The sequence below is a fragment of the Ranitomeya variabilis genome, chromosome 1 (assembly GCF_051348905.1).
Source record: "Ranitomeya variabilis isolate aRanVar5 chromosome 1, aRanVar5.hap1, whole genome shotgun sequence".
Classification (NCBI taxonomy): Eukaryota; Metazoa; Chordata; class Amphibia; order Anura; family Dendrobatidae; genus Ranitomeya; species Ranitomeya variabilis.
In genome coordinates this window covers 746,603,710-746,628,416 of record NC_135232.1, presented here as the reverse complement: position 1 = coordinate 746,628,416, position 24,707 = coordinate 746,603,710, and the positions used below count along the sequence as shown (strand labels likewise).

Here is a 24,707-nt window from a genome sequence, read left to right as displayed (position 1 = left end):
AGAGTCCATGCTCTTGAGAGGCGGGTCCGTTCCGGGATAATTGACGGCCGTAGCGACCTATAAGAGAGCAGAAGCCGCAGTGGGCGGAGTTCCGTGTGGCCAATCAGCTGCGCGCAGAGTAGCAGAACTGCTCGGGCTCAGCTGATGTCCTCCAGTGGAGTTGTTGTGGAGCGCGGGGTGCAGTGACATGCTGTGACTGACCATGAGCGCGGCCATCCCGTGGGCAGTGCAGCTGGGGCTGACGGTGCTGTGCACGGCGCTGTGCTCGCTGCTCTTCCTGGCGGTGTACGTGCAGCTCTGGCTGCTGCTGCACTACAAGCAGAAGCGGCTGAGTTACCAGAGCCTGCTGCTGTTCCTGGGGCTGCTGTGGGCCGGCTTGCGGACAGTGCTGTTCTCCTTCTACCTGAGCAGCTGTGCCCGCCGGGCCAGTGTGCTGCAGCCCTTCCCGCACTGGCTGCTCTACTGCGCCCCCATCTGCCTGCAGTTCTGCTCCCTGTGTGTGCTCACCCTCTACTTCTCCCAGGTGAGTGAGTGCGGGGGGCGGCTCTGCCACTATTGTCAGGGGCTGCTATTGTCAGCAGCTGCAGTCCCCCGTGTGGCCGGCAGGGGGCGCGCTGCTGGCCGCTTGTTTTCTCCAGTGCGGGAGGGGTGACGTCACCGCTTAACTCTTCATTCCCTGTAGCTGCGTGAGGCCGGCGGCAGGGGGCGCTCGTGTTCTAGGTAGATCAGAGCGGTGTGCTGAGCCCTTTATAGGGGGCTTCTTCTCCCTGTGGCCTGCAGGGGGCGTGCTGTTCGCCTTTAGCATGCATTGCCATTTCTTTATGCTCTTCATTATTGCCAGTGTTTCGCCCTGCGGTCCCATTGGGCTCTTGCTTTTGTTTCTTAGCAGTAGTGTCACTCCTGAGCTCTTCATCTCCTAACCACCCCCGGTGACTACTGCTTTATTTTGGGCGCCCGTGGCCTGAAGGGGGCGTGTGTGGATGTAGCATCGGTTACTGCTGTTCATGATCTGTCCTCCAGGTGGCTTCTGTATCTTTTGCAGTAGATGACCTCACTGCTTACCACTTTACAGCCCGGTGCTCTGCACGGATGCCTGCTCACATTTCCTGCAGAGGGGTGGGCTATGGCAATGACTTTTAGGTATCACTGTTCCTCCTGTGCTCCTAATGGGTCCCCCCCAGTATATATTGCAGTTTATTGCATGCTTGTTGTAAAGCTTCAGTGCAGTTCCTTATTTGACCTGTAGGGGACGTGCTAATGTCATTTGTTGGATGTTGTGCTGTAACTCCTTGCACTGAAGTGCTTTGCAGTGAGTTGGCCTGCAGAGGGCGCTGTTTGGCTGGGATCTCTGGATGACATCATTGGTTAACCCTCTCCTCCCTGTGCTGCTGCTCTGTCAGGGGGTGTGATGGCTTCCTGTGGATGCTGAGCTGTAATTGATCCCCCTTGGGCAGCGTTTCTTCTCACAATGACTGTCTGTCCGTGCCTGTGTGGTGGCGGGGCCCTCTCCCCTTCCCCTGTGTAGTGATCAGTTGCACAGGTTTCAGGTCTCCGGACTTTTCATTTTGCTCTTTAGACTAGCTTCAATTATTGCCCTAAATCCCCTGGTTAAGACCTTTCCAGCCAGCAACTACTGAACGGCACGGAGGGCTGCAGCCATTGTGGGGGTCTCTACCTCACGTTGCCGTTCTTAATCTGACTGGGATCTGCATCAGACTGCAAAATGAGTGAACTGTCATCCTTGTTATAAACTGAAGCCCCAGATGGGAGCCCAGTCACCACACTGCTTACTGGGCGAGTTGGGTCCTGTGGAGGTGACTGGGCTTCCTTCAGAGGTGCTATGGGAGCAGATGCAAGACCTTCACTTATAGATTTATCTCTGCCATTGGTATCTATAGATGTGCACTGGCTCTCGGACACCGGCTGTTTTTTCTAAAAGGGTGAAAAGGGAGCGGCCCCCCAATGTTCGTGATGCATCGCACACTCGCCCCCCTGACTACCAGCATAAATCAGGCGTCCTGGTTCATTGTTGCCTACTGATGTGCTGTCTTCAACAGAAAGTCGTTCCTGGTAACATGAAGTCCCATCCTTCGTGCCCGCAATGTCCACCAGATTATGTAGCCGGTGACTGGCGCCGGAGTGCTGGGGAAGGGGGACTGCCGTTGTCTTGTCCTTTGCCAAGAATCCAGCATCTGTCCTACAGTGATACTGGGCACTTTCCACGTCGTCCACAGTCCATGTAGCCAGTCTGGCCGATGTCCGTGGTGCAGCGCGCCCTCTAACGTCGTCTGTCTTTTTTCTTTGTAGGTGATCTTTAAAGCTCGCTGTTCGCCAGAATTCAACAGATACAAGTACGTACCAGGCCTGCCAGGGTCCTGCCTGTCTGTGGTGGCTGTGGCGTCAGTTACAGGGGTTGGTGATCACCTGTGGACGGCCCTGTAATTCTAAATCTCATCCGCTGTAACATTCTACATTTTGGTGTATTGAAGCAGAGTCCAGAAAATCACACCCGGCCTCCTCTCCTGACTCGCAGGACTGGGGAGATTACATGTCTACAAGGGGCACTCTATTCTTGAGCCCTGAATGCAGAATATGCCCCAGGTGTCTGAGGCCCACCTCTGCACCATGAAGACGGGACCCCTGACTATGCTGGGACTGGGGAGGTTGCGACACTTGTCATCCGCTTCTCACCATTCACTTTGTCCACAGGAAGTTTTGTTTCTCCCGATAATCGGTCAGCCATTCTTGGGAGTTCTTGGTTGGAGGCGGCTGGCCACACGCTCTGCTGGTGATAGATGAGGGTCTTAGGAGGTGGGAGACCCTCATATACCAGATATATGTAGGACCTGCAGTCCAGGACAGAGCCCCTTGACTAGGGGTTGGTTGGGGGTGATGCTGGAAATGATGAGCTTTCTCCAACCTCTGGACTAACGTCTCCTTCTCCCTATACAGGATCCCGCTACATCTCGGGTTCTTCCTCACCAGTCTCGCCTTCCTAACTGTGAACTTATCTTGCATTTTGCTGGGTGGTGGGGCCGATGATCAGCGCGGCTGGATCACAATGATCAGGATGATATTTAGTGATTGTCTCTTTGCCATCTGCTCAATCTCCTTGGCCAACAACACCTATAGGATCGCCAACATGTCTCCGGCATATGTCTACCTAGAATCAAAGGTGAGGCTTTCCTATAGAATACTATTAGTGTTGTCATAGGGACACCAATCGCCCTCATTGCAAGAAAATACTCTGTGCTCAGTTATCAGTATTTAAAGTTCTATCTAATATAGGACTTCTCCTTTAAGGATATGTGCAGCAAATGACACTTGCAGACCTAAGAAATTCCGTTTGTACTCTGTACTTTTCAGTGCCGGAGGCCACTGTATGTAAATGGGAGGCTCTCGGGTGCTGGCGCTCCTCTAGGGTCTGGGGGGTGATTGCTGGCACTCCCTCTTTTTCTTGTATCTTAGATCATTTTCTTCACGGTAGGACTAGACAGATTCTGTGCACTGACCTTCTGCTGAGCTTTTGTTTGTACATAGCCTTACTCGCTCACATGGATGCAATGTGCGCACGTCTGGAATTTCCACGGCAATTCCGGAACTCCCTGCCGCAGGAAAAACGCATACAGAATTGGCATGTGTTCTCCCGCTAAACACTAGCATTTTACAAGTGTAATTGGCTTGCAGAATGCTAGCGTTTTCCAAGCGATCTGTAGCATCGCTTTGAAAACTGACAGGTTGGTCACACTTGTCAAACATCGTGTTTGAAAAGTGTGACCAACTTTTTACTATTGATGCTGCCTATGCAGCATCAATAGTAAAAGAGAGAATGTTAAAAATAATTTAAAAAATAAAAAAAATTGTGATATTCTCACCTTCCGACAGCCCCTGCACACTTCCCGCTCCTCGTGATGCTCCCGTTCCGAATAATGCCTAGCGGCAATGACCCCAGATGACGTAGCATTACGCGAGACCGCTATGTCATCACAGGTCATTCTCGCAATGCATTATTGGGAACAGAAGCATTGCGGGGATGCCAGAAGGTGAGAATATCATGGGTTGTTTTTTTTTGTTTTTTTTAACAATTTTATGGTTCCCAGGGCCTGGAGGAGAGTCTCCTCTCCTCCACCCTGGGTACCAACCGCACATGATCCGCTTACTTCCCGCATGGTGGGCACAGCCCCATGCGGGAAGTAAGCGGATCAATGCATTCCCCGCGATTCCGCACAAAGAATGAACATGCTGCGTTTTTTGTTTTTTTTTTCAGAATGCGATTCCGCCAGGGAAAGAAACGCAACATATGCACAAAAAATGCAGACTGAATTCTAATAAATAGGATGCTTAATGTATGCTTTTTTTTCATGTTTTTCTAGCAAAAAAAGCGAAAATTCCTGAAAGTGTGCACATAGCCTAAAACTGCAGTATAAAGCATGGGTTGAGTTGGAGCAAGAGGCTGTTCCTTTCAAAAGTAGGAAGGTGGATTTTAGTTGCTAAGCTGTGTCCTAATGAGCGAGAGTCTTACTCAACATTAAACCTTTAAAAAAAAAAGTCTTAAAGTAGTAATGTGAACTCAAATGAGACCCCTTTTAAGTGTCCTTGGCTAATTATGAATTGTGATCTGTGTTTTCTCTAGGGCACCTCAGGAAGCCAGGCTGTTGTAACTGGCTCCATTATCAGCGCACTCTATATTCTGAGGGCCTTGTATAACTTGGTCGTGGTTTCCATCCAGCCAGAAAGCAAACCAAGTCCGTTCAGCTATGGGTGGAGCGGGGTCTCCGATCATGTAAGTCATCGGCCATGGTAGGTCTATGGGATTATAATGACCAATGGCTGCAGACAGAATCTTATGTATCTCTGTATACAGGGAGCTCCCCCTAGTGGTGGCTGCAGACAGGATCTTATCATGTATCTCTGTATACAGGGAGCTCCCCCTAGTGGTGGCGGCAGGCTCATTATACAATAGTGCTGTAGATTTGAAACTGAACGGTCGTTCAACCACTGAAGATATTTTGTATAACTACAAGGGTTGTCTTCCAGGACTAGACAATATGGTTGCTTTCTTCCAAATAACACTGCAGCTCCTGTCTAGTCTCCATATTAAGCTCCATAGACGTGAATTGGGCTCTGTTGATCGCATGTCTCATAGCAGAATGTTGCGGTTTCTGGGAGAAAGCATCCATAGTTTCTGTTCATGGACGGCCCCTTGAATTTTGCACTCCATGTTTATCATCTCCTGTAGTAAGGATGGAGGGGGCTGCATGTAGTGGTCTGAGGGATTAATATGAAGACTCATGTCTCTCTTTCCCCCCCCTAGGCTGTTACTGAAGACCCGAATAGTCTGGAATATCTCATCTTTGGGCTTATCCTCCTGTTCTGCGAGTTCCTGCCAATGGCCCTGATAACTTATTTCTTTCGTGCTAAGAAGCTGAGCCAAAACCTGGTGAGTTCTTGCCCCATGATGTATAAATCTGGCACTTGGAGCCATTCCTGTATCTATCAGTGGTGGGGTATATGCTGACACTTGGATTGCTGGGGTCTGACCTCTGGGACATGGTGCCGCTCCCTGCACGGACAGGTGGTTGGAGGAGCCGCTTGGGGTAACGGTGAAGGGGCTGCAGACCCTTCATACTTGGGTTCACAGCTGTTGAAAAAAGGTTGGACTCGCTATATGCAATTAATGAGAAGGGGAGCCCCCATTATAGTCTTTGAGGCAGTCACGTCCAGTGTGCATGACTGGCACCAATCACCTATCACTATATGGAAGCTGGTGGCAGGCGCCCTCCCTTGCCCTCTAACTATAAACCTTCCTCACATCTCAGGAGCCGGCCGGTATGGTGAATAGTCACAGCTTCGGGTCCAGGGCGTACTTTTTTGACAATCCTAGAAGATACGACAGTGACGATGACTTGCCCAGACTGGCCGGCGCCAGACCCGAGAGAACAAGGTGGGCATTAAAGTGAATGCCTCTGGTCTTTCCAGCACGGCATCGCATATCTTCACTGTATTTATTTTTTTTTTCCTTCCAGTTTGTCATCCACCCCCAAATCTTCCGGATGGTATGGAGCAATATGTCCGACCAGCAGCTGTGCACTGGCGCCACCACTGAGCGCGCCAGCCGCCGGGACTCCCATCCTGTTTACATGTGGTGGCAATACACTGGCATGACCCCGCTGACCGGGGGGCCGCCTGCACCTTCTGCCGCCACCTGTCGCTGTGACAGTAAGGCACATCCAGTACCTGATGTTTACGTTAACGCCGCATCTGCGAATACACATTCCGTTTTTTTGGTTTTTTTTTTTTTTATTACTCCCTCTGAATCCCAGTCTTGGATGCGAATGTCCTTAATGATTGCTGAGGTTCCTGCAGCATCTTCAGCCGTGAAATCGTGGCTGGCAGCTTCCACTCTTCAAGCATAGACTTGATTCCTGCCCTTCCAGACACAAAAAAAACCAAAGAGGAATAAAAAAGCATCAAATTACTGCGTATGGATTCTTCAAAGGGGGTTCACGGAGTCTCTTCTTGTTGCACCCCAACCCCCCTTTCGCTCACACCAGAGGCGCAAATATATTTCTGGTCCTGGCAAGTCTAATATGGGCGTACTTCCTGTCTGATCCCTGGGGTATCGGCTCTTGCAACAGGTCGGCTTGTACTCAGCAGACAGCTGTGAATTCACGATGGAAGATTAATACCAGTGACAATTTAATGTTTTGATTTCTATGTGGTCACATTCTGTAAGTCACACTGCCAGTTATCTCCACTAGGGGAGCTAAGAAAATCTTGATGTAATGAGCTCCCCCTAGTGGTGGCTTCTTCCAGCCAGTGTGTGTGTCCATGCAGCATTTCCGTTGCGGCTGCCTCCCTGGTGTGCGGATTGCAGCTCTGCACCATTCACTTCAGCAAAGCTGAGCAGCACTTATCAGACACAACCAGTAGACGGGGGCTTCTGGTTTCCATCAAGCTAGGCCTGTTTTTGCTTATACCCAGAATGTCCCTGTGAGGGTATATGCACAGGAGTCTTTCCTATGAGGGCAAAACCGGAGACTGACATGTGCAGTTTAACTCTTTACATTGCACAGGGTGACATTTGCTGGGGTGATTGTTTTTGTTTTTTGTTTTATTTTTTTTATTTAAACTTTTTTTTTTTTTTTACACTTTAGTATTTTTTTGGCCTTGGGCACTTTATTTATTTGTTTACATCTGTTGTGCCCATTATGAAACGTCAAGTGTAGCATTGTATGCAAATCAGGCTGGAAGTGCATTGAGGGCGTGTCAATGTATTTAAACTGCTTCCAAGCGCTTACGCCTTCAGCGCGCTTCCAGTGTAATCTGCAAATGGCTTATACACTAATTACTGCAGATTAACACATCTGATCTGTACAAAAGTCTGTTAGCCCCCCCTTCAGGAAAAAAAAAAATCGCCTATACAGTAATACCACTGCTTCCCTATGTAAGAGGTTATTCTTAAAGGGATTGTCATAGCACACATGCCCTGGCCTGAAAGTTACCTTGCACTTTGTCTGGTATTGCGTCTCTATTAAAAGATGGGCTGCAGTACACCAGGTGACCTGAGAACGAAAGTGGTGCTGTTTTTGGAGCAATTTAAAGGAAATCCAGCTAACTGTCTAGTGTCTTAATAAATTTCCCCCTTTTTAGTAAAATGTGACACATTTATAAAGATGCAGATCTAAAGGTTTTGCTTCAGTGTCATAAAAAAACAAATCTATTCAGAAGTAATGTGACTTGTTTCAAAACGCTCCCTCTGCTGGTTGAGCCGGGTGCAGCACTAGAGTCCTAGAAGTTCTAAAGGGGAGGCGAAGTTTCCTGGTAAATTCAATTTGCAAATAAGTGATTGTAAAGTTTTCTTGCTTTAAATAATTTCTTAGAAATTCTGTGTTGCAAACAAATGAACAAATCCTGCATTGTGTGGTCTGTACAATGGCTGCCTTCAAGTCAGCTGCTTATATGGGGAGGGTGGAGGACGTTTAAAATTCTTCTGCACTTTTGCTCATTGCAGCAGATGCTTGTGTCCTCATAAAGTTGCCATTATCAATACCCAGAGTACATTAATTTTTCTAGTTTACAATAGAGAAAATATTCAGAACAGCACCACGCCTGTCCATAGGTTGGATCTGGTATTGCAGCTTTTTTTTTTTTTTTTTTGTGAATGATGCTGTAATTCTGCAGAGTATTGAGGTTTTTGCTAGTTTCTGACCCTGCCTTATCCCTAGTAAATAACTTGTTTACAAAAACTCCATGGTCTGCTTCCTAATATCCAGGTTTTTTTTTCTTGCTAGTTTGATTTTCAGATCCATAATTTTTCTGTTCATTGCATAATGAATCTGTTTAATTGAAACTGTCAACAAGCTGCTGTTAATGGATCTTAATATGGCTGTAATCTGGTTAAATATTGTGCTAACATGCTAAAGTATCCTAACTCATTAAGTATTCAGGTTAAAGGGCTGGGTAGGGGACTACAATCTAATGCTCCATGTTGGCCCTGTCCTATGTGGCTTCACCATAGAAGGCAGATTAGTCAACAGCAGCTTGCTGACTTTCTTTACAATCAAAAGTTGGGCTTCTCATTAGTTATGTTCCCTACATGGGCACAAAAAAAAAAAAAAAAAATTATGGTGGAGGTAGGAGTGCAAATAACCCCTTTCTGCACAGTCTAATTGTTGCACTAGGATGTGATCATTGCTGTGTGGATGGAATATATGGCAACGTGAACTTGTTTGCAGTCGCATTCCGTCCGGACTAAAACACGCACGCCTTTATATAAACTGGTTATGGCCGAAGACTCCAGATTGGCACCTGACCCGTGTTCTGATGCACTTTAAGAGCTGGATTAGTTTGAGGATGTGTATTTTATATTTGTTCCCTTTATTTCTATGTTGGTCCACCCCCCCCACCCCCTCCCTTGTTTAATAAAAAATTGTATAATAAATGCTAGATTTTAATGTTCTGGTATTACAGCAGTTTTTCTTGGACCGTTCTCCATGGACTGGCGGACATTTTGCTTGGTTAACAAAAATGGACCTCTGGCACAAGGGAGAGGAGGAGCCTCACAGCAGCCAATCAGATGGTTAGAGCTGATATCTGATTGGTGGTCACCTCTTGGTCCCCTCATTTTAAGTTTAACCCTATGCCTGCCAGTAACTGCAATGTTATTGACCCCCTCTGCTAGCAGAGATTTTTTTTTTTTTTCTTACAACAGTGTTTTTCTACTTGCTGGTTTTAACCCGCAGTGGCCGATGAATGTACTGAGTAATTTTACTAAACCTGTAATGAAGCACTACCGTACTGAAATAAACTTATCTGCACTAAAGCTGCCTCCCGTGTCTGTGAGCGTCTGCCATGCTGGCTCCATGGCTGCTGTGAATGACCACTTGGCTCACGAGCCTGACGGCAAGGTGCAGCCGGCAGCGCCATCAGTCACCGGCCTGGTAAGAATTGACAGTTCTGAGATCAAATCTTCAGTCTTCACTACTAAGTGTAAACTGCATAAAGGGTCATGTAATGGATACATTATATAGTGCCTTGGAAAATGAACAGCACACCACTGCTCTCTAGGATGGGGGGCAGTCTAACCTTAGGGGTGGTCTGTTCCTGGAGAAGTGTGTATTCTGTTTTCTACTTGCCGTAATTCTTATGCTTTTAAGAAGGGAGGGGAGAAAAAAAATAAATAAAAATCTGTGAGGCTGCAGCCTAAGGGCTCATACCAATTACCGTGGAAAAACAGTCCAATGCAATCCAGAAATGTGGGACAAGTGTCATCTGCTTTACATGCAAACACATTATTTTTTTATTTTATTTTTTTAACAAGCTTTTACATAGTGTTAAGTTTTCCAAGGAAATAATCGAGATATAAATTATATAATGATAAATTTGAGAATCAGTGCTTCGTGTGTGGCTTACTGTACATAATGTGGTTTGTTTTTGATTGATTTCAGGAAAAGTGCTGGATTTCTTGATCCAAAAAATAAAAATTCATATTAACCAGCAGAGGGAAAGCTGAGACTTATAGCCTGGAAAGGGGGTAATACCCATGGAGCTTCCCAGGCCATTATCAGCTCACAGCTGCATACTTGGCCTTCACTGGGTATTAAAATGAGGTCCCCCTTATAAATAACCAGCAAATGCTGGACCGACAGCTGCAGGCTGATATTAAGTCTAGGAAAAGGCCATGAATTAGTCCTCTCCCAGATTAAACTTCAGCTCTCGTCCACCCCCAGAAAAGGAACATCAATTAGATGCGTCAATTCTGGTACTTGGCCTCGTTCTTGGTGCAGTAGCAAGCGGGGTGATGGTATTGGGTTGATGACACCTTTCTATTGTCTGGTGACATCAAGCCCAGAGGTTAGTAGTAGAGGCATCTAAGAGGCCCCATTACTAATCTTATAGTCATACTGCTTTTTTTTGGGTGGGGGGAGAGATTCCCTCATCTTAAAAACTAATATAGGCTATGTATACATATTAATATCCTGGGCAGGCTAATACCGACATTAACACCCCCCCCCCCCCCCCTATAAACATGTGGCCAGCTGTCGGCTTTCCCTCCGCTGGTTATGAAGATGTTGGGGATCTTACTTTTTTATTATTTTGGCTGAGGAGGGAATAAAAAAAAAAAATGCAGGGAATCATAGATTGACATTACTCAGAATGCAATTTTTTTTTTCTTCCCACATCACCCACCAGCATAAACAATGTGTTTTTTATTTTAGTAAAAATAAAGCTTGAAAAACCACCTAGAATGTATGGAAAATTTAAAGGGGTGCACAAAACTTCTGGGGCAGGATCTCTTAAAATTTAATTGGCCCCTGCTCCTAAATCTTGGCAGGGAAGCATCTTTATGCTCCTTCAACCAGAAGAGCATATGTGGGGGTCAGACACTAATATTGGCTGAGGTCCGGGCTTGTGCTCTCCGTTAGAGGTGTTGGATGGGGCTGAGGTCTGGCCTCATGCTCTCCCATTATAGGTGTTGGATGGGGCTGAGTTCCGGGCTCTGTGCAGCTGCTCATGTTCTTGGCATTTAGCTATGAGCCACAGCCTTGGTGCCCCCAATGGCAGATCAGCCATTATCATCACATTTATGATGAGATCAGTGTAACAATGAAGGTGATAGCTCCTGCAGACATCTTTGTAAAAATTCTGTCTGCTTGATTTATCTGCTGACCGTCTGGTGTTGGAGTCAGACTAATAATTATGGTACTGATGGCTTTCAGTTTGAGCTCTTACTGTTCCAGTATGATGCCCAGTTCATGTAGGCAGATCCTGAGTGAAAGAATTGATGTCATTCACCGGCCCTCACATTCCCCAGCTGCAAACTTCTGGAACAATGACCACATGTACTCAAGGCAGAGTAGTACCACCACCGCCTGGCCAGCCAATGACTAATGCCCTGATCCAGGTCTGTGCACCCAGGACACCATCCTCCCAGGTATCAAGTGGAATCACAGCAAGTGCTGTGATGAAATTCATGCAAAATGTGTCCAGCTGTGATTAACTTTTCAGACAAAATTGAAATCCAGCCCTTACTTTTGATAATTTTTTTTTTCTCATAGTATCCGCTTAATTTAGCTTCAGTAAAAGGGATGGCAGAAAGGACAGAATGGGATCATGCGGCTTGTACTGCAGCATATTACATGCAGGCTTTAGAAGCCAGCTGGCTGATGCATTAAAAATGCATCAATAATTATTTTGAATTTCATTGCTTGTACTTCCAAAAGTAAAGGCTGTGGCCAAACACTAAATCTTTCATAAATGGGCGGCCTATGTCCAAAATCTACTATTCCTGCGAGTCAGTACAGCAAATAGTAGCTGACGGAGTCGTGGTTGTCACCTCCTCCCTACAAACTCCCATATAAGAAAGTAATGTGATATGAGGCTTATGGTCATCAACATGAAGTTTATTTCAATGTGCTAAAGTTGGTACAGTTGGAGGGGAAGGGGTTAATAAATACACAAACATCACATACAGGTACAAAACAGTGCCAACTGTTGTGGCCGTAGATTGCAAGCTCTTGTATGCAGAACATGATTGTGTCGCCTGGTATTGCAGCCGCTCCATGCTGCAGCAATGGAGGCCGGGCGGCAATATATGGCTGTGGCCTTAGAAGACCCCACACCCACCCCGAGGTCCTGGACCTACTACACACCCTGATATCTGCCAGCCTTTCATTCCTCAAAGCCTGCAAGCATTTAGTCAGTGAAATCAGGCATGGAATTGGTTAGGTCAATTTCTCAACTTTTTTCATGTCACTCAGATGTGTATGAAGCATGCTGGGAGGTGTAGGTTTTTTTACAACAGCTGGGTGCAGACTATGGACAAAGTCAGAACAATCCTTACCTTATATAGCCACTTATGAATTATTCTGGTGCAATCAAGGCATCTGATGCATAGCGCTGCAGTATAAAGCATGGGGGCCAAATTAGCTCAAAGCACATACAAGGGACTGACAACTGGCTGCAAATGGGAGAAAGGGTCAGAAACTTTCTGTGGGATTCCTGATGAAAGCCTGTAGGGGGATTGACAATAGCCTTGCCCCTGCATAGAGGTTACATGGTAATCGCTCATTGGATCAAGCATGGTTGTGCATCTAAGGCCTGGTTCAGACAAACATATGTTGCATACCTGCGCTGGCCATGTTAAAATTGGATAGCGCTATTAAAACAGATGTGACAGAATAATGGTCCACGTGGAAAGAAAATACCATCTGTATTGCATCCACATTCTACCAATCCATTGCAATAAATATTGGAAACTGTATTTGGACAATAATTGTTTTATATGTTAATCTATAAGCCAGACATGCGAACGATAAAACAGATGAAAATATTTAATAAAGAATGTACTGTCCTAAAACTCATCTGCCCCCGCCTACAGACGTAGCAGAGCAGAATATATATTTGGGGTAGCATTGTCACTCCTTGGCCAGCATGAGTCTACAGACCGCTGCAGCCAAGGCCCAGCACATGCAGAAGCATCCAGTCTTCATCCGTTTAGTACATGCATTTAAGATCAGTTTTTATTTGGATAATTTAATAAAAGGTCAAAGTTTCCCATTTTCACAGCAGTAATGGATCCATGAGGAACGCATGGTTTACAGATATATGATCAGTTATTTACTCCACCATTGGACGAGTCCAATCCAGCTGCGATTCTTTCCATGCAGACCATCATTTGAACTACCACATTGACTTGCATTGCTCCCAGAGTTTTGCATACAGATGTTTAATACATTCATCTGGACAAGCCCTTACTTGCAGACCAATTTATTTTTTTCCAGCGATGTGTAATTATTTTTATTTCTACAGTGCCAACATATTTTGCAGCACTTTATAGTTCATGATATATATACACAGTACGGGTTTAGTAATACGCAGCAGCTTAGTCCCACGAGGATTTACATTATTTTTACCCTGTTTCTCATTTCTTGTTCTTCAGATGAGGTGTTAAAGTATTAGCTGCAAGAAATTCAAGTCATAATTAAAAGTCAAACCGTAATAAATACAGATAATGTCTTCAGAAATCCTAACACAAGGCCTGGCATAAAAATAAAAACAAACAATGGAATGGATAAAGAAAAAAAAAAAAAACGATAAAAACAAGAGGAAAAGAAGAAGTTACATGCGGACATTAATAGGTAACTTTTGCAAAGTCTGATTTCAAGTTCTCCTGCCATCTAGTGGTAGGTTATGAAACTGCATATGAAGGGGAGCACATCAGGAATACAGTTCCAGACACGACATGTACCACTAGAGGGCAGCCGTAGCACAATCATATGTCTGGGAAGCAAGACATTGTGAAATCATGCAGATATATTCTTTTTCTTTTTTCTTTAAGACTGCACAGAAACTAGATAATAAGAATCTGAACTGTTAGTGGTCCCTGAGTACCAGTAGTATGTACAGCTCCTTCCATCTCTCCCTAAACCTCCACTGGGAGAACAGATTCACAAAAAAAAAAATAATGTACATCTACAATTGCAATCAATAGGGATGCTCTGCATTTTACCACTTGCTTAGCAATAGAGAAGGCTAATGCACCTGCCATCAAAAAGCAAGGGTAGCTTATATAGGGGGGGTTCTGCCCTCCAGTTTATAACAAAGCAACGGAATTTAGAACCAATATATAAAATACTTGATGGAAAAAAATAGTTAAAATTAAAGGGTCAGATAATGGACAAAAATGGGCATCGTTACAAGGGGTAACGTCTTGGGATAGAAAAACGTATCCCATCTTTAAAAAAGCATTGATTCGCTCTTTATGGGAAATGGGGTAGGAGTGCAGCTAAAAGTCACACTGAATAGAAAATCTGAAGCATTTATTTTACAATATACACAGGCCGGTCCTTCAAGGACCAGTTTTCACAGCGAGAATATACAAATTCTCAGACTTTGACCAAGAGTTATTGTCAAATATGTAGGGGGCCTCGATAGTGCAAAAAAGTCCTGTCCTCCCAGATCCTCCTCCCTTTCTGGTCACACGTCTTGTAGAAGTCTTTTAAAGTTTTCTAATTCCTTTATACTTGTAGAAATCCTGCAGGAAAAGAAAAAAAAAAAGATCAGTGTACATAAAATTTATATTCTAAGTGTGTTTATGAACATTATCAGGGGAACAACAACAACAAAAAAAAAAACACAAAACATAAGAAAAAACAAGAAACTCATCTCAAAAAATCTTAATCTATTGGAAACAAAATAATCTACTTGTGAGGCTGGATAACAGAAATCATGGTATTTTTTTCTTCCACCTTACAGGATCAATAATGGTGTGGTTTCCTAATACAGGCCCAAGCCTCCAGAATCTATAAAACTGATGTATAGGAAATTAAGGGCTTTGGAACTTTCCAATATGCTTTATGCCTCAAGTTCCCCTTATTTTAGGACCTCTGCTTACAATCCTGCACAGATGCAGGGCTCTAACAGTTAAGCAACTTTGCCCCCTTGGACAAGCACCAACCTGCCGAAAGCATTGAGAAGAGCCACGATTTCCTGACGCTTGAGGTGGAATCCATATGAAGGTCCGGTCTCAGGCATGCGCTGAAGTTGTTTTTCTGAGAAAAGGATTTTCAGTGCTGTACCCAACCCCTGAGTCTGCAGGAAGGAGAATGGAAATTAGTGACCCAAGACCTCACTGCCACGCTGCTGCTCAACTGCTGGAAGAAGGATGGTGCATGGCTATAGGGTAATGTGATCTACACGGATCAGAAAGCAGCCTGGAGCAGCCCAGCAACAAATATGAAGGACTGCAGCAGTCACCAGATGCAGTGAAGCAGAGCAATATCCCACCCGATGCAGTAAAATCACAAAACCAGAAAGGGGGGCTGGGGGGTTTGGGGGGAGATAAAACAAAAACACAATACAACTAAGGCCCCAACCAAAATGTAGCATCTTATGTCCAACCACCCACCTGCAGCTTTCCCCAAAGCCGACATTTAATGCAGCCGACACAGTCCATTATCCTAGAGATGTTCCGGAAGTGCTGTCGGAAGTCCTCCTGTAGGAGAGAAAACGGAGTCATCATAGAGACAGGAAAAACACAGGTGAGTATCGGGGAGGCGGCACAGGAGCAGAAGGGGTTTCCACAGGCAGGTAATGCTCCTCTACTTAGGCGAGTAATGATCAGCTACTAATTTTAAATTACGACCAGACTTGGATCCAATTTGGCCAGACAATTCCTTTAGTGCTCATGCATACGTCCATTTTTCACACATGCGCTTTATCTGCATTTATGGACAGAATACCTACCCATTATCATTTTATGCAGTAGTTAACGTGTCCAAAAATATAAATCATGGAGACAGACGTGTGTTTTTGATCCATGCCACGAAGCAATATTAACAAGTTTATGGGTCTGTGAAATATCAGACAGCACATGCATGGTCTCCATGCACCGTGCGTGAAAGCAGCCTGAGGCAAAACACTGATTAATGATGGCCCGTGTTTTTACGTCTGAATGAGGCCTTGTGCAGACATCACATGACGCAACTGCTGCATGCGACCTCCAGCCACCAATGAATGCATGGACTTGTGGCATAACTCAGTTGCAAACCCATGAGCTTATTTGCCTCTGCACGCAAGAGTTGCTGCACTCCGGCATGCTGTAGCACACACCGTGCAAACGCAGCCTTGTAAGAAACCCATCACTTAATACACGCTGGTCAACCCACAGGCACAACTGCAGCCAGAAACATTCAACGCAAATACTTTGCCATTTCAGAGAAAAAAAGTTCAAAGAGCCTGAGGAACCATATGATGTGACGCAACTAGTTTGCTAATGTCCCCAACTGGTTTCTTTCCACACCTCTCGGTAACCAGCAGGTCTCTTCTAAGTGTGCACATACAGACCTGTCAATCACTTGGATGGAGCCGAGAGAATCCAGCCGGGAACCACATCAGACTCATCTCATCTCTCCCTGCAGTCCCAGATTGGCTTTTCAAACTGCGTTTTCTCTGAAACGCCAAAGGGTGTCAGAGTAAAAACACCCCTGGGTGCAATAGTGCAGACAGGAGCCGACTAATGCTGCCTGCCGATTGGGAAACACATGAAATGAGCGGTCCTGTAGGGGCACTTTATACAAATGATCGCAGGGTCATCAGCATGTATGTGATCAAAACACAAAACTGCATCAGCCTTGTCATTTGCGCAGCTCAACATTTACCTTTAATCTGTCGGCTTGCTTCTTATCCCCAGCAAAAAGGGAGTTTTCATCAAAGTGCAGAGGAAAATCTCTACAATAAATGCAGAAAAAAAAAAAGTCAGTGATTTCAGAAGAGAATATTTTGCTACAGAATAGGTTGGTGAGAGAGGGATATATATATCCTGCACACAGGCTACAGTTCACCACACTGATTGTTTGGATCTTACGGCACTCACTGGACATAATACGTATACAACTACACAGAGCAATGGAGTATATATACACCCCACAGGGCCTACAGAATTCTGAAGCAGAAGCCAAAGACCCCGCGAAAGTCAAAGCCCCCACGAGCGCAGCAGGACTTACTTGGCATCCCGGAGAATATCAAGCAGAAGGTTCTTAGTTTTCAGGTCTTGGGTTTTGTTTCCTGTATACAGCAAATAAGACTGACGCTCGAAGAAGGGCAGCACCTTGGAAATTGCTCGAAGCTCAATTAAATAGATAAAATACAAGTTTTTCAGTCTTCTCGGACCTTCATTCTGAGTCTGTGCAGCATCAAAGCGGATCTGAAATTCTGTGATATTGTGGCCCCAGATTTTATTCATCCAAGTGTCTGAACAAGGACATAAAACAAAGGGCAATTATCAGCTGTGTTTTATGCCACTACAGCAGTAAAGCCATTGTCATCCCCAATGTGGTTATATAAAACTCATGTTTTACGCCTTCAGCTGGTGCACAGGCTTTTACCTTGCAGCAGATATCTTGCACTGAGATGAATATTGATGCTGGCGTGTAGTCCTGAAATGAGCCGGTAGAACGCCCTCTTCTCAACACACAGACCTGAACGGACACAAGAAAATTTACTAAATAAAATACATAAAAACTATCCACGTGGCATGCACCAACCCTGCACCAAATCCATATCATACAATAATCGAAAGTTGGGCTCCATCGATAGAGTAGGATGCACTACATATAAAAAAAGTTTACATTTACAATTCTAGCAGACCTACCTTCCAACCAGCTGTAAAACATGACCTCTGCAAAAGATCAGTAAAAACGGTTAGATGAACATAATACAATTTATATTACTCAATCTGGAGCTTGCTAGTCACATGGACATTAAAAAGATTTCAGAAAAACACTCAGGGTGAAATGACCTATGTGATGAGAAATCAGAAACAAGCACTTTAAAAATGTGCAATACAACAGTCGGCCAGCAGATGGCGATACAAATTAAACTAGGATTACTCTATATAAGGCCAAGTTCACAAGACCGTATTTTCAGGCCAAGTGATTGCACACAAAAAAATAAAATAAATATGATTTCACATGGACAGCACTCGGCCCACTGTTTTTCAATTGGACTGTTCTGATGACCATGCTGTTGAAAAAATACTGCAAAAGTGTAATGTGTGAACAAGCCCTTAAGAGGATGAATGGAGCAGAGATGCCTCCTCTCCCAACAACCTTATATACTTTGCAAAACCCTGCTAGGTCACTTAAAAGGTATTGTCAGAGGAAATAAGTCAGGAAATCCAGAAGCTATTTACTAGAGGATCTGTGGCAGACACTAACATTTCTGCACAGAGGTACAATCTATTGCCGCTATCTGTGAGACTAGCTTCTACTTTACACAAATTTTGGTCTGTTGCAAAAACATTAGATCTGCTTCTAGTGCAAGTGAAAAAGGTTACAAAAATCCTATTCACATGAATCAGATGCAGATTATAAGCGCGCGTTGCACCCCTCCCCTGGTCCAGCACCAAGTCTCTGGCAATGCTCCAGATGTAGGCTCTTATCTGCACTGCAGCCAATCAGTGAGCTCAGTGTCTTGTGCCTCTAAATTCAGTGATTGGCTACAGATGCCACGTCTGCGCACAAAACAGATAATAGGGACAGCAGTAAAGGCTTAGAACTGGAATCGGGGAGGATGAGGAGTAAAAGGACAGTATTAAAAAAAAAAAAAACTGCCGCTGGAGGATAGGATATCCAAAACCATAAAATCCCTTTAATTGCATGTTTAATATGAATTTTCAGAGTGCGCTCCGCATTAAAATAATTGTCAAATCCTGAACCTGTGAACGGGTTCTGAGTAACTGGTGAAAAGCTCAGGTTTTCTTGAATTTGCCTCCAGACACCAGCTCATAGTAAAGACTCAATATGATGAATGTTAGATTAGATTCCCCTTACCGTCGTTTTCACCTGAAAGCAAAAAGAAAGAAAAGTATATCAAACTCCAGCGATATAACATAGCATAGTCGTCAATATACTTCGTAGCAAAGACCCCATAAAAACAATGGCCGATAGATGAACCTCGCCTCGGGCGGCAATCTGGGCTAGGACAATAGAGGTAGGTGCATCCCGCACTGCCACTGCCGTCTTGCCCACGGCTTTCCAACAGCACACTGCCATGTGAGACTATGGGCGATTATCCCAGGAAAGGCAGTACTCGCAGTCGGATTGATTGCTACTAGATTGATTGATACTACTTGATTGCTATCTTTCCCCAAGTTTTTAAAGGACCTATAGACTTGTAAGGGCGATGTTGATCCGTGACAAGGATGAAAATAACAAGCTGTCTGTTCAATCCATTTTTATTTTTCGGTGGACAGCCCCATGTACTAGAATATGTAGGGGAAGTGTGAACCCTTAGGTGGACGCTCATCCTTTAGAAATATTATATTTACAGTGGGTCTGTACATTTTTATAGGAATGATAAGTGACTGAACACAAGATCACATCTCGTGTCACCAGCAGCCATTGTCTCTGCCAATGCCAGAAATCACATTAGGCCTCAGAAATAAGGTCTGTGTTGCCCATAGCGACCAATCAAATCATAGAATCATGCCTGCTTACATTTTCAAAACCTTCCCTGGAAAAATTAAAGCTTGAATCTGATTGGTTGCTAAGGGCAGCACTAACATGGTGTCTTAGCACAATGTTTAGTCCTGAGGCCCAGAAAGACAGATCCCAGATTTACCTCGTCCAGATGCCAGAGGATTCAACGGCCTATTTACGGCTTTTGGCCTATAAAGAAAACAACATACATGGTCAATAATCCCACATCTGGTTGCAATAAACATCATACCTCCTAACATTAAAGAACTACCTCCTCTGAAGTGCCCTCCTGGGGCTAATTCACCTACAGTGCCTTGCAAAAGTATTCGCCCCCCCCCCCCGGAACTTTTCAACCTTTTCCCACATATCATGCTTCAAACAAAGATACCAAATGTACATTTTTGGTGAAGAATCAACTACAAGTGGAACACAATTGTGACGTTGAACGAAATGTATTGGTTATTTAAAACTTTTGTGGAAATTCAAAAACTGAAAAGTGGGGGTGCAGTATATACAATAGTGTGTGTGTGGTGTGTGTGTGTGTGTGTGTGTGTGTGTGTGTGTGTGTGTGTGTGTGTGTTTTGCGATATTGTTCCGCTGGTGCTACCGCGCAAGAAGCTGGTACCACCACCAGTTTCCATATTGAGACATCACTTGGGTGTCCCAATATGGAGGTCGGTGAACTTCCGCCGCTTGGAATTCCGGGATCCGGACACATCTGGACGGAACAGCATGTGAAGACATTACAAGGAAAGTATATATTAAGATTTTGTGCGATACAACTGATTTAAGGGTACAAAAATTAAAAGTTTGAAAATTGCACAATTTTCAAAATTTTGGCCAAATTTTAGTTTATTTTCATAAACATAAGTCATAACAAAGAAATGTTACCACTACCATGAAGTACAATATGTCATGAAAATACCGGATTACTCACCGGTAATGCTCTTTTATAGAGCCCACGACAGCACCCACTGATTTGAATGGGTGCTGTCGTGGCGAATAGAAAATACCGGATTACTCACCGGTAATGCTCTTTTATAGAGCACACGACAGCACCCATTCAAATCAGTGGGTGCTGTCGTGGCGAATAGAAAAACCAGTCTCAATGTGTGGGTTACGTTGAAGCGTTCTAGAGCTATAACCTCAAAGCGACAGTGGTCAGAATTGTAAATATTGGCTGTCAAGGATAAGGGATGCAGCCTAATCTGACAAGTGCAGCTACAACACCACCTGTAATGGGAACGCGTGTCACCATGGCAGCAGCTCATAAGATGGTTCACACTGTGACGACACCGCAATAGTCACACTTTGTAAGATGGGGGGGGGGGGGGGGGGGTAAACCGTCATAAGGTAAGCATCTATTCTGTATTGATACAGGGTCACGGCTGGCGGAGAAGTGACTGTTGTAATGACCACATCCTTCCACAATCTAACAGATGGCAGAACTTATGTAATGTGCTGAAAGTACTGCAATACATATAATTACAACCAAAAAAAAAAAAAACCAACAATCTAACCATTGAGAAATTCACCTGTAAAGACGATGGGGGTTTTATCTACAAAATTGCCATTACTGTGTAAATTAGAAGCCACAGGATTACTGCAGTTCATCAGAAGAGGAAATTGCATTGTTACCCTATTACGATCACCACTAGACTTGATCATTGGAGATCTGATGTTTTAGACCTGGGCTGAGACGTCAGACGCTAAACTGGTAACTTGCATCTCTTTACCCCTATAAAGGAACACAATTGCGCCAATTCCGCAACTTTGCCGTGGAATGACCTTTTCTCCCGTCACCCAGCAACATCTAGGTCTGTTTTATAGACAAGTGTATTCAGCTTGTAGACTACATTAAGGGAAAATAAATGAAAATGAAGGGCTATATTAACCAACTAGATGGTGGCCCGATTCCAACGCATCGGGTATTCTAGAACAGAGGTCCCCAACCGCCGGTCCGCGGACCAGGACCGGGCCGTTGGGGTTTTTCAGCCGGTCCGCGGCGCCGCTGACAGCTAGCTAATTCATTTCTCTAATCAGCGGTGCCGGTGACCGCTGACAGAGGAAGAGGCTGCGGCACCGAAGACCAGCTGTCCGGGGGAAGGAGCGGGACGCCGGGAGCAGGTAAGTATTACATATTTACCTGTCCTCGTTCCACCCGCCGGGCACCGCTGTCTTCGCGTCCTCTTGTTCTGACTGTTCAGGTCAGAGGGCGCGATGACGCATATAGTGTGCGTGCCGCCCTCTGCCTGATCAGTCAGTGCAGAGAGACGCCGGGACCGGACGCTGGGGAGCTGCAAGCAAGACAGGTGAGTATGTGTTTTGTTTTTTTTATTGCAGCAGCAGCAATGGCACAGCTTTATGTGGAGTATCTATGGGGCAACGGTGCAGAGCATTATATATAAGGCACAGCTTTATGTGGAGCATCTATGGGGCAACGGTGCAGAGCACTATATATAAGGCACAGCTTTATGTGGAGCATCTATGGGGCAACGGTGCAGAGCATTATATAAAAGGCACAGCTTTATGTGGAGCATCTATGGGGCAACGGTGCAGAGCACTATATATAAGGCACAGCTTTATGTGGAGCATCTATGGGGCAACGGTGCAGAGCACTATATATAAGGCACAGCTTTATGTGGAGCATCTATGGGGCAACGGTGCAGAGCATTATATATAAGGCACAGCTTTATGTGGAGCATCTATGGGGCAACGGTGCAGAGCACTATATATAAGGCACAGCTTTATGTGGAGCATCTATGGGGCAACGGTGCAGAGCATTATATACAGGTCCTTCTCAAAAAATTAGCATATAGTGTTAAATTTCATTATTTACCATAATGTAATGATTACAATTAAACTTTCATATATTATAGATTCATTATCCACCAACTGAAATTTGTCAGGTCTTTTATTGTTTTAATACTGATGATTTTGGCATACAACTCCTGATAACCCAAAAAACCTGTCTCAATAAATTAGCATATCAAGAAAAGGTTCTCTAAACGACCTATTACCCTAATCTTCTGAATCAACTAATTAACTCTAAACACATGCAAAAGATACCTGAGGCTTTTAAAAACTCCCTGCCTGGTTCATTACTCAAAACCCCCATCATGGGTAAGACTAGCGACCTGACAGATGTCAAGAAGGCCATCATTGACACCCTCAAGCAAGAGGGTAAGACCCAGAAAGAAATTTCTCAACAAATAGGCTGTTCCCAGAGTGCTGTATCAAGGCACCTCAATGGTAAGTCTGTTGGAAGGAAACAATGTGGCAGAAAACGCTGTACAACGAGAAGAGGTGACCGGACCCTGAGGAAGATTGTGGAGAAGGACCGATTCCAGACCTTGGGGAACCTGAGGAAGCAGTGGACTGAGTCTGGTGTGGAAACATCCAGAGCCACCGTGCACAGGCGTGTGCAGGAAATGGGCTACAGGTGCCGCATTCCCCAGGTAAAGCCACTTTTGAACCATAAACAGCGGCAGAAGCGCCTGACCTGGGCTACAGAGAAGCAGCACTGGACTGTTGCTAAGTGGTCCCAAGTACTTTTTTCTGATGAAAGCAAATTTTGCATGTCATTCGGAAATCAAGGTGCCAGAGTCTGGAGGAAGACTGGGGAGAAGGAAATGCCAAAATGCCTGAAGTCCAGTGTCAAGTACCCACAGTCAGTGATGGTGTGGGGTGCCATGTCAGCTGCTGGTGTTGGTCCACTGTGTTTCATCAAGGGCAGGGTCAATGCAGCTAGCTATCAGGAGATTTTGGAGCACTTCATGCTTCCATCGGCTGAAATGCTTTATGGAGATGAAGATTTCATTTTTCAGCACGACCTGGCACCTGCTCACAGTGCCAAAACCACTGGTAAATGGTTTACTGACCATGGTATTACTGTGCTCAATTGGCCTGCCAACTCTCCTGACCTGAACCCCATAGAGAATCTGTGGGATATTGTGAAGAGAAAGTTGAGAGACGCAAGACCCAACACTCTGGATGAGCTTAAGGCCGCTATTGAAGCATCCTGGGCCTCCATAACATCTCAGCAGTGTCACAGGCTGATTGCCTCCATGCCACGCCGCATTGAAGCAGTCATTTCTGCCAAAGGATTCCCGACCAAGTATTGAGTGCATAACTGAACATTATTTGATGGGTTTTTTGTTTGTTATTAAAAAACACTTTTATTTGATTGGACGGGTGAAATATGCTAATTTATTGAGACAGGTTTTTTGGGTTATCAGGAGTTGTATGCCAAAATCATCAGTATTAAAACAATAAAAGACCTGACAAATTTCAGTTGGTGGATAATGAATCTATAATATATGAAAGTTTAATTGTAATCATTACATTATGGTAAATAATGAAATTTAACACTATATGCTAATTTTTTGAGAAGGACCTGTATAAGGCACAGCTTTATGTAGAGCTTCTATGGGGCAACGGTGCAGAGCACTATATATAAGGCACATCTTTATAAGTTTGAATCACATTGAATCAGTTTGAATCACATTCTCATTATAAATGTCATAATTATATGATAAGTATGCACTAAGCTCCATCCCTCCATAACCCCACCCCCATATGACCAAAGCCCCGCCCCTGCCCCACCGGGCCATGGAAAACTGGTCTTGCTTAAAGCCGGTCCCTGGTGCAAAAAAGGTTGGGGACCTCTGTTCTAGAATATGTATGTATATAGCAGCCACATAGTATATAGCACAGGCCACGTAGTATATAGGAGCCATGTAGTATAAAGCAGACAAATTGTACACGGCCTGTGCTATATACTATGTGGCTGCTACATACATACATACATATTGTAGAATACCCGATGCGTTAATACAGGCCACGCACTATATAACACAGCCCACGCACTATATAACACAGCCCACGCACTATATAACACAGGCGACGTAGTATATAACACTGGCCACGTAATATATAGCACAGCCCACGCAGTACAAAACACAGCCCACATAGTATCTAACACTGGCCATGTAGTATATAGCAGACACGAGGTATATAACACAGCCCACGTAGTATTTAGCAGTGTGAGCACCATATCCCCGTTTAAAAAAATAATTAAAATAAAAAATTGTTATATACTCACCTGCCGGGATCCAGCGAAGCTCGTGCGGCTGCCGCCATCTTCCGTTCCCAGGATGCATTGCGAAATTACCCACATGACTTAGCGGTCTCGCGAGACCGCTAAGTCTTCTGGGTAATTTC

At 44.7% G+C, this 24,707-nt stretch overlaps 2 protein-coding genes across 2 annotated transcripts in view; one reads left to right on the top strand and one right to left on the bottom strand.

Moving 5' to 3' along the window:
• Positions 1-42: 42 nt before the first annotated feature.
• On the top strand, positions 43-8,642 carry GPR137C (G protein-coupled receptor 137C). The gene is made up of 7 exons (XM_077270027.1): positions 43-523; positions 2,308-2,351; positions 2,953-3,175; positions 4,634-4,783; positions 5,315-5,440; positions 5,820-5,944; positions 6,027-8,642. The coding sequence occupies exons 1-7, from the start codon at positions 203-205 to the stop codon at positions 6,163-6,165; spliced, it is 1,128 nt and encodes a 375-aa protein (XP_077126142.1). The 5' UTR covers positions 43-202; the 3' UTR covers positions 6,166-8,642.
• A 3,249-nt stretch (positions 8,643-11,891) lies between these two features.
• The window catches only part of ERO1A (endoplasmic reticulum oxidoreductase 1 alpha), a 46,132-nt gene continuing 33,316 nt past the window's right edge, over positions 11,892-24,707 (bottom strand). Inside the window, 8 exon segments of the mRNA XM_077269985.1 lie at positions 11,892-14,539; positions 14,963-15,096; positions 15,413-15,499; positions 16,665-16,734; positions 17,010-17,256; positions 17,391-17,483; positions 17,657-17,683; positions 19,612-19,673. Coding sequence (XP_077126100.1) covers positions 14,482-14,539; positions 14,963-15,096; positions 15,413-15,499; positions 16,665-16,734; positions 17,010-17,256; positions 17,391-17,483; positions 17,657-17,683; positions 19,612-19,673 — 778 coding nt within the window. The 3' untranslated portion in view covers positions 11,892-14,481.

Coding starts and splice junctions, on each gene's coding strand:
- GPR137C (XM_077270027.1), top strand. CDS start 203: ATGAGCGCGGCCATCCCGTGGGCAGTGCAGCTGGGGCTGACGGTGCTG. Junction 3,176..4,633: donor ATGTCTACCTAGAATCAAAG/GTGAGGCTTTCC, acceptor TGTTTTCTCTAG/GGCACCTCAGGAAGCCAGGC. Junction 5,441..5,819: donor AGAAGCTGAGCCAAAACCTG/GTGAGTTCTTGC, acceptor CTCACATCTCAG/GAGCCGGCCGGTATGGTGAA.